Below are 9,836 nucleotides of genomic sequence, written 5' to 3'. Positions count from 1 at the left end.
TGCTGGGGGAAGCAGGGGAGCTGGGCACAATGGGTAGGGAGCCCAGGAGGAACCAGTGGGAAACATTAGATGCACACAGGGTAACATAGCTCGTCTGCGGAGATGGTGCTTCCTTCTAGAAGCACGATGCATAGGCCAAGCAGCACCCTGGGGTCAGGGCAGACTGAGGGTCAGAGTGTTGGGTGCCAACAGGCTACAAAGGGCTAAGTAGAAAGTCTCAGCCTGCAGGTTGTGGTAGACAGAATGTGCACCCGTTGCAGGTGCCAGGCACAGCAAGCAGAAAGAAGCAGGCCAGGCAGCACAGAGTCAACCAAATGCTTTATTCACGGCCTCCAAGCAGCATTCCTAGCACACTGGGGTGCTGGTCCCCATGGAGAAGCTCCTCCACCCTTCACTCCACAATGCAACGGAAGGACTGGACAGCAGGGGACACGGCTCCCCATTCCACAGGTCTGCGGTACTCGCCCTTCTCCAGGAGGTACTGCCTGCCGCGGAAGTTGGGGTGCTCGTAGAAGACCCAGACACCCCCCAGCACTTTGCATGCATGGATTTCCCGCATGTGGAACTCATCCATGACGGAAGAGCAGTCTTCAGTAGATTCAAACATCTGCCCGCCAAAGTCTCCCTTCTCAAAAATCTGGATCTGGCTCTGACCTCCACTGGGCTGCAACAGGAGAGAGAAAAAGACAGAGAAAGAGAAGTGGGGGGAAATCACAAAGCACTGAAAGGACAGCTGGGTAACACAAGGCAGCTCTAGGACACACTGTAGGCTCATTCTCCCCTCACCACACACCAGAGCAGAGAAATGGTCAGACTGGATGAGACCCGAGTCCAACTGGCTCCATATCTGGTCTCCAACAGTGGCCAGACACGTAAAAACCACACTCCCTCAACAGGAGACATGACTCCCTATAATGCTAATTCCTAATGTCTAGAAATTAGGGAACTGAACCAGGAAGTTTCCCATCTCTTCCAAAAGTCTCAGCAGCTTTGGACAGCCTGAACTGAATGCCACTGATCACAGAGAATTCGGCTTTGGTTGTGATGACACTGTCTGAGTACCATAAATTGGACAATTTAATGGACGCTGTGACGACAGAGAGAAGGCAGGAGGACATGTCTTCACAGTTTCACGCCGAATGCTTTTACTTGGGAATAAAGGGGAAGTAAGTAGCTTCCAGGAGACTGTAAAAGGAAAATGGAAAGTCCAGTTGTCTTACAGTCACACAAAGTTAATTTATGGGAAACAACATGCCCCTGTGCTGCGAGTTAACTATAGAGACCCTAACAGACCCCTCCAAGAGACATGGAAGTGGAGAATTGCCTGAAGCACTGGGAACCAATGAAGGGGGCCCCAGACCCTGGTTAGCCCTCAGCAGCTGTGGTCTGCAGAACAAGGCCTCTACCACCACAAAGGGCCTTCTCCTCTGGGATCTTCTGTCTCTGTCACTACACAGAGGTGTGAAGGTGAAGGCAGGTCCCCTGAAATCTCAGTCTGAGACAAGCCCCTGCTCGGTACCTTGGGTAGACACTGGTCCCCACACAAAGATGGTATCAGATGCTGCCACCCTGACCTGGTAGCGATGGGCTCATCTATGAATGCAAATGACCACATGAAGAAGAGGACAGACAACAGCTGAATAATCCCAGCCCTACAGCTAGCTTCAGGGGGGCTGCAGGATGTAAAGGCTAGGAGTGGTGATGAGGATGATTACAGTGTCCTGAGATGGAAGCCAATCTCCTTGGCTGGGGAGGGGGATAGCTTTAACTATTTGCATGCTGAAACTGAGTCTCTGGGGTGGAGCTGCAGAATCCCCCAGGGTAGCAAGGGGTTAATAAGCTAGTGACAGTGGCTGGCAGTTACATGCTTAACACAATACGTGCTTCTGCTGCTTTAAACAGCCTTAATTGCTATGCAAGTTGTAATCCTTAGCTTCTTGTGGAGCCCCTCCACTCCCAGAACCCAAGCCTGGGGACAGGTCCCTCTCCTTGCTGACCTCCGCTGTTCCCCGTTGGACTGGTACATGGCCCTTTCCATGGGAACGGAGCACTTCACCATCCTCTTGAATACTCTTCTGCCTCAAGTCCCATAGCTCCCCCCACACCTGCATGGCCCCTTAACCAAATGCTGCTGTTGGATGGTTCTTCCAAGTGTTTATTACAGCTGGAGGCAGCCACTTCCCTCTGATCAGCCAAGGCTTTGGCATCGTGGGAGGAAAAAGGGAGAGAATTAACTCAGCTGCCTAGGTTAACAGTTAGAAAAGGAAACTAAATGCATCCCTAAAAGTGTGTAATCCTACTGTTTTAGAAGAGCTAAGCCCTGGTTCGAGCAACCTCAGGTTTTGGTGCCAGAGAGGCTTTGCCAGTCGTATGCTGTTGTCCCCAGCCATGGCTGTCCCGGATGGTCAGCATCACAAAGCCCTGCTCTCCTCACTGAAAGAACCATCTCTTCCATTCTCCACCTCTGTTGCTAAATGATGTTGCTTTGAAGTAAAACGATTGCCTCCAGTATAAGACTGAGAAACACCCACTGGAACGACCTGCCTTTTCTAGGATGCCCTTTATTCAGTGCCTGATAGAGCCTGGCCCAGACTCAGCACAGAGCTTCTAAGCAGCATTTGCTCAAGTTAAAGAAAAAAATCTTTTTCCAAGTAACACATATGCAAAGGGGCATCATTGTCCCAGCAGCAGAAGTTTCACCTTCTGGAAATAAAATCTGTCCTGTATTCTCCATTCACCTGTGCCTCAGCTACTCTCAATTTATGCAGTCACATTGGGCACATATACATTGCCTCCATGATGAGCCTGGGAGTGCCTAGGAGAAGGGGTGAGCCCCACTAACTTGGTCCTGTTCAATGCTCCTGTGAAATTAGGCTGTGTAACCAGTTTAGCACAGCCCAGAGCTACACTAAGGCTCCCTGTCTCTGGGGTATTTCTTGACACATGCTCAGGGACACTCACTGACCACACTGCCCAGTTTCCAGTCTTTGGTGTATGGTGAGTAGGAAGGGCCCACATCTAGGCAGTGCTCACTATGGAGGAGGTGGAGATGTGCTCGTTAAAGCTAGCTGCAGTTAAAAGCTTCATAGTTCAGTCACGGCAATAGGTGGTCCTTGTTCAGCACACAAGTAACTGCTTCCTCCTGATGTCGTGATAAAATGGCAGCCTTTTCCTCTGCATCAAGATCCTCAGTTTGCTGCTCCTCAGATGATTCCTTGCTATATAACAAGGGTGGAGAGTAGGGTGTGCATGTCCAAGAGGAGGCTGCAGTAGATGTCTGTTCATCCAACAGAGCAGATTTCTTCGTGTAAGCAGATGCTCACCCAGCACACCGAAGGCCAGGCCCTCTGCTCACAGTGATTTACAGTGGTGGCTGTTCTAGGAGCTATCGAAAAGCTCAGAGAGAAGGATGCATAAACATAGCAGACTCAAATCTTGCATCAGCTCCTCACTATGCAGTTTCTGCTCATGGGGCTGATGCTTGGATGACAGAGGCTTGGAAGTGCTCTTTCTACCTTCTGTATGCTGTAGCAGCTGAAGCATATCTGACTTTGATATAAAAGCTAGAACAGCCACAGGGTTCTAGTCTCTGTGGTCCTTTACAGACCCTTAGAAGCAGAGAAGTGTCCCTCCCCAAGCTCTACACTGGCCACAATGGCCCTCTGAGTTGCCACCTTCTTTATGTTGCCACAGTGTGGTATGGAAAAGACTTGTTGGGCAGCAACATGGAATCAGCAAATATTTTCAGCTTTACCAACCTCCCCTTCCCCACTGCTACAGACAACACACAGTCCTTCCAGGAGGCAGGCTGCTCACTGAAGAAGTCCGAGGTTTGATAAAGGCAGACAGAATCCCTTCCCAGTTGACTCGGTGGGAAAAGCAGTCCAGACTCTCCCTCTGGCAGCAACATGCATTTGAAATGAGGGAGCAGAGGGAAACGGGTTTGTTTTAATTCAACTCTTTTCTTTAATTAAGCAGATGGGGGTCTATGTCCTGTGCATAAAATTAGGCATCTGCATCCTCCTCACTGCCAGAATGCACCTCACCTCTAGGGTCAGGAAGGGGGTGCCCTCTGCCAGTCTGCTCTTCTCTGTCATGTCAGTGCCACAGTGAACTAGAAAATAACTGGAAAGCTGGTGCCAGCAGGAAGCCATACAGGAAACAAGCTGCAGAGGCTCAGAGAAACTCAAATTTGTCCAAGGAGCAACAGTCTCAAGTTGCAGCAAGGGAAGTTTAGGTTAGATATTAGGAAAGCTTCTCTCATGAGGAGGGTAGTAAAATACTGGAACAGATTACCCAGAGAGGTGGTGGAGTCGCCAACCTTGGAGGTTTTCAAGACCTGGCTAGGCAAAACCTTGGCCGGGATGATCTAGTTGGGGTTAGTCCTGCTTTGAGCAGGGGGTTGGACTAGATGTGACCTCCTGAGGTCCCTTCCAACCCTCATTTTCTGATTCTAAGTGAGAAGGGGGAGATTATTAGAAGCAAGTGAACTACAAATACCAATCCCTTTGACTTCCACCAGGCTTCTAACTCACTGAGGTGCTCTGGAAAAATCCCATCCAGTGAAGATACCAGCCACTTCAAAGTCCTGTGTCTGGCAGCACAAGAAAAAGGGAAATAGGGACCAGACAGGAGCAAACTAAGGGAAGCACTGGAAAGACAACCACCCCCATGCATGAATTCTGAACCCCAGCTGCCTAGACAACAAACTAGTTGCTTGCAAACAAAATTACACCTACACCCCACTCTTGTCAATGTAGCCACTGAACAGTACCATAAGTAAGACTGGCTCTAGGGCACTGACTTCGAGGGGATGCAAGAACAGCAGGCACTACCACTGCCATCACCCAGGGCACAAAACCTGCTTGTGACACCTCTGCCACTGAAACTTACCTGCAGGCTAGTAAGAGCAAACTGTCTTTCCCACTGAAATCTGTAGGAAAAGATTTCTCTTCTTCAGCTGTTGACATCAAGCTTCTTACCACATTGCAGGGCCACATTGGCCTGAGCCATGACCATGGCAGGGATGTGGAAGCTACAAGTATTTGCAGCATTATTGAAATAGATCCTCACCAGGGGTTTATATGCAGGGGGGTGGGAGGCAGGAAATCTCTGCATCTTTGCTTTAAAGGTTATATGGCTCAATTTCCTGGGGCTTTTGTGGTTGTCCACATACACCTCAGATTTCAGCCTTCTGAGGAGGTGGAAGGCAAAAACTAAATAGTCTCTGATTCTCACCTGATCCTTACCCATATCTGGAAACATGCCAGCCTTTGGATTATGAAAGAGCAGCACATTTACCACAACATACACTCCTCATCATGGATGAGTAGACAGAGGAAGAGAAGGACACACTTACTATCTGAATGGCTTTGCAGGAGCTGAGACGGTCATTGAGGCCCATCCAATGTTGGTAGTCCGGGTACTCTCCTGGGGTCAGAACATAGGTGTTCCCTGAAAAGTTAGGCCTCTCATAAACTACCCAGGCACCTCCTTGAACTCGGATGGAGTTGCAGCGGCTCAGGTAGGTGTGGAAATCAGAGCAATCGCTCTCACACTCGTAGCGACGGCCCTGGAAGTTCTTGTCTTCATAGAAGGTGACCTGAAACCCAACCAAGGCAAAGTTAATGGTTGTTGGAAGAGAGGCACTAAGAGTCAATGCACACGCTTATGTGCAGTCAATATTCTCAGTCAACGGTCATTGGAAGAGAGGTACTCACTCAACAGTTACTGTAGGAGAAGTGCTAAGAGTCAACGTGCAAGTGTGTGTGCAGGCAGGAATGTGCACAACTGAGGGAAGAATCATTACTCAAAACCACAGTATTTTTACAAGACCGTAACTTCCCAAGTGCTGCCTATACATAAGTAGGCTACTCTAAATATGATAACTAAAGGAGACTAATGTAATTTAGACCCCCAAACTTAGTTTTTGAGGGGGGAATTGGGACTTATACTTGAACCACTTTGCTTGCAATAAGACTTAAGAGGAAATACATGTGAACTTCTGTTCCCAGCCTGAAGTGGGTGCAAGTCTATATGAAAAGAACTTTCCCTTTGTAAGCCAGGGTAAAACAAGTAGGAAATTGGGTTGGGAAAAAGGATATTTCTTATAGGTTCCCAAAAGCATTCTCTTTCTTTCAGAATAAAACATGCTGCCCTTTAAGTCCACTCACTTCCTGTGGATACAACTTTAAGGTGTTCCTGTCTTGTATTTGAAGGATGGTGGGAAAATGGCCTTGAGGAAAAAAAAAAAAAAAAAAATCACTCGTTCAGTCTGCCTAACCAGACAAATCAAGAGTCATTAATGTAAACTGATAACAGAGCAGGGAAACTGAGCACAATTCACAAATTTCGCTTTACTAAATAAAGCATTTTAATGGACAAAGACAAGACATGACAATATGGCACCATAGCTCAAGCAATGGGAACAGGCACCATACAGTTTATGCAGCTACTGGGGAATTTAAGATGAACACAAGCTGTGAGAAAATAAGTTAATGAGGCAGCAAGGAAATATTTGTTCTTTGCACAGGCAAGTACTGTCCCATCAGTCAGCACTGGCCTTCCACCCCTGCTGTTTGTCATACATAGTGCCACACTTACATCTAATAAAGCAGTGCTATTCTGGCCAGACACTACAAATAGTTATCCCCTTGTCAATAGAAGAGAGTTCCTCCCTGCTTTCAGACCAAACCTCTTGCCCCACTTTAAGACCCCAATCCTAAAATGTGTTCTACAGTTTCTTCCAGGATCAGGGCTTAGAGGTCTGTGCATCACACTCGTACTGTGCCAAGACTCAAAAAGAGGAGCCAATAATACAAACATCATGCCTTGCATCAGCGCATGCTTGCATGGTAATTCACATTATGTCTCTGACATAAAGAAAGATGTGTATAAGAAAAACATGTATAAGAAACAGCTCAACAGTAGTCGCAAGAGATTCTACATGACTAATCCTTATCCAGTGAGGCCGAACCAGAGCCAAAGAAGAGAACCCAGGTGTCCGGGCTGTCTCTCACGCTTTCTGCTAAGTAAAACTCAGGGCTCGGAGCCACATCTGAGTCTAGTTTAAATTTATTAAGATTCCAAACCATCAGGCACACTCTCACCTCCCCACTGGAGTTAGAAAGCATACTGCTCTTAGCTTTAAAAAGTCTAGTGCTATAGTTTCAGTTGTTGACTTCCAGGTTGACACGGGCACCCACCACTCGCAGTCACCAAGGGGAGCATGAGGCAAGATTCTACTCACCTGAGACCCACCTCTCTGATGTCAAATATTCAAGGTACAGGAGATGCACTTTGTCAAAAGCACAGCCCTGTCGTTTTCTATGTTTGACCAAGTTTGGTTTGAAAAGCTGAGTGACAGAGAGGGAAAGCCACTGCTGCTCTTGAAATACAAGCATTTGTCCTCTGGTTTGATCTCCTTCCTAGCTTCTCCTGCTCCTATGAAAATCTACTGTGTTAGCCCTAAGCTTCATCTACATTTCTCCCACATCTGTAAATGAGAGCTGCTTATTATGCTCCACCTCTTTCAAGTTTGTAATGTCTGGAAGCAAACAATTCTAGCAAACATACCTTGGTTCCAGTTTTGGACATTTTTGATTTTAATGCAGCTCCCCAGATGCTGAAGGAATCGCAGGAGCCGCTACGCAGAGCCAGAAGCAGAGGCCCCCTTTTTATAACAGACTTGTTATAAACCAGACAGTCGCTTTGTCATGAGAATGGGATCCAAAAATTGAGTCAGTGATTCTGAAATTATTGGCCGTTTCTAGAACAGCAAACAGGATTACGGAATAAAGGGAAGCTTCGCTGTCCACTTTATTTGTTACCATTGCACTGTTTGCGTTGAATGCTTCGCTGAGTCAGAGCGCCAAAACTCTGCCAAAAACATTAACAACAAAGAGTACCCAGCCCCCAGGAATGTGACAATTTGTCCTCGATCTCCCATTGGAGCACACTAAAAGGGATCGATTCTAGTCAGCTGTTGTAAAGGTTTTGAACTCCTGCACCAATTTGTAAGGGAGGGTCCCCTACATGCAAGCACAAACACGTATCCTCCTGCAGAGGACAGGAAGAGAGTTTGGAGAGGTTGGCCTCTCTGACAGGCCAGCACTCAAAAGCTTCCAGTGGGAATATTTGTGCTGCGGGAATACCATGCATTTCTCTAGCATCTTCCAAGGAGGCAGCTTCATCTCAAGGATGAAGTGACATGGCCAAGGGTACCCGGGACACCTATTAGAATCAGGAATTTTCTTAATTTGACCTCTAGGACCAAATCCTGTTCCATCAAGTGGACGTAGGCACCTAAGTGTGATCCTAATTTCACCCTGCTCGGTCAAGTCCCCAAAAAACATTAATGGGACTACTTTGGTAACATCTTAGTCTTAAGATTAAGTCACCAGTGAGCAGTGAGGGGGAGGAGAAGACACCCACATTTTATATTAAGATTTTCAAGGACTCAAGCAAAGCAGAATAGGATCATAATTTGGTATCCAAGTCTATTTGAGCCCCTACAAGGTGGCACAGAAGCTAGTCCCTAGGTTGGCAATTTAACCAGGATGCCATCCTTTTAAGAGACACCCTTAAGTTGAATGCACTGGCCTGTGTAACAGGGGTGTAGGTTGTAGCCGCATTGGTCTAAGGCAGAGGTGGGCAAAATCCAACCCAGGGGCCAGATGCAGCCCACCAGGCCATTCTATCTGGCCCACGGGGCCCCTAAAAAATTTAGAAAATTAATATGAATCTGCCTTGAGCTGCCTGTCATGCGGCCCTCCATGGCTTGCCAAAACTTAGTAAGCGGCCCTCTGCCCAAAATAATTGCCCATCCCTGGCTAAGAACATAGGCAGACAAGGTTGGTCTAATAAAAGATATCAGATTCACTCAAAGAACCTTGTTGGGGCTATGTAGACATTTACAAGTCAACATGAAGGGGGAAAAAATAAGGAACACTGCTTGCAAATATCTGTGCCTCTCAAAGTTACACTCTATTATAAATACCTCCTCAGCTAATTACTGCACTGACCCAACAGCTGTGAGAAACAAAGCCAAGTGAATTTAACACCTGAATGCAGCCATTATTTCAAGAGACATCTCTTTTCAAATATGCTAGAAGCTATTCTGTTCACCTGCAAAACCCAAGAACTCCACAGGCCTCCTAGACCAATAAGTTGGGCTGGAAATCTGCCCAGTGGCAGTCCATTTCCCACCTTGCCCAATCTTCTTTAAACAGGAGCTATTTTTTTCACATCTTTTCTAGTAGCAGGGTGTGAGGCCACTCATAGGGAACAATACAAGTGCTGTTCTCTGGAGAACCTAAGATACAGCTTATGACCCAGCTCCTACAAAAGGTGGGCTGATGGCTTGGTACGTTAATCCTACAGCTGTACTCCCTTTCATTATACCCTATCTGCCATTCAAATGATGGGTGGGTAAATCTCTATCCCTTTATCTGCATTACTCCCTGTGTCCATGGGTCTCAGAAAGAGGTTCAGGTGAGTTTGGCCCCTCAGTAATCCACATCTTTACTTATAGTATCATAGGTGGTAGGGTCAGAAGGGACCTGAGCAGATCATGAAGTCCGACCCCTTGCCATGGCAGAAAAAGAGTACTGGGGTCAAACGACCCCAGCAAGGTGATTGTCAAGCCTTGTCTTAAAGACCCCCAGGGTAGGAGCCAGCACCACTTTGCTTGGAAGTTGGTTCCAGATCCTAGCCACCCTGACAGTGAAGTAGCGCCTCCTGATGTCTAGCCTAAATCTACCCTCTGCCAGCTTGTGACTGTTACTCCTAGTCACTCCTGGTAGTGCTCGGGGGAACAGGGACTTCCCCAATGCCTG

At 47.3% G+C, this 9,836-nt stretch overlaps 1 protein-coding gene across 1 annotated transcript; it reads right to left on the bottom strand.

The window, feature by feature from the left end:
- Nucleotides 1–299: 299 nt before the first annotated feature.
- Nucleotides 300–7,403, bottom strand: CRYGS (crystallin gamma S). Its single transcript, XM_019512510.1, has 3 exons — nucleotides 7,250–7,403; nucleotides 5,360–5,667; nucleotides 300–664 (listed from the first exon to the last, which is right to left on the bottom strand). The coding sequence occupies exons 1-3, from the start codon at nucleotides 7,401–7,403 to the stop codon at nucleotides 392–394; spliced, it is 735 nt and encodes a 244-aa protein (XP_019368055.1). The 3' UTR covers nucleotides 300–391.
- Nucleotides 7,404–9,836: the final 2,433 nt, after the last annotated feature.

This window comes from Gavialis gangeticus, unplaced genomic scaffold (genome assembly GCF_001723915.1).
Source record: "Gavialis gangeticus isolate Ggan-Ray unplaced genomic scaffold, GavGan_comp1, whole genome shotgun sequence".
Taxonomy (NCBI): Eukaryota; Metazoa; Chordata; order Crocodylia; family Gavialidae; genus Gavialis; species Gavialis gangeticus.
This window is presented reverse-complemented; position numbering and strand designations above follow the sequence as displayed.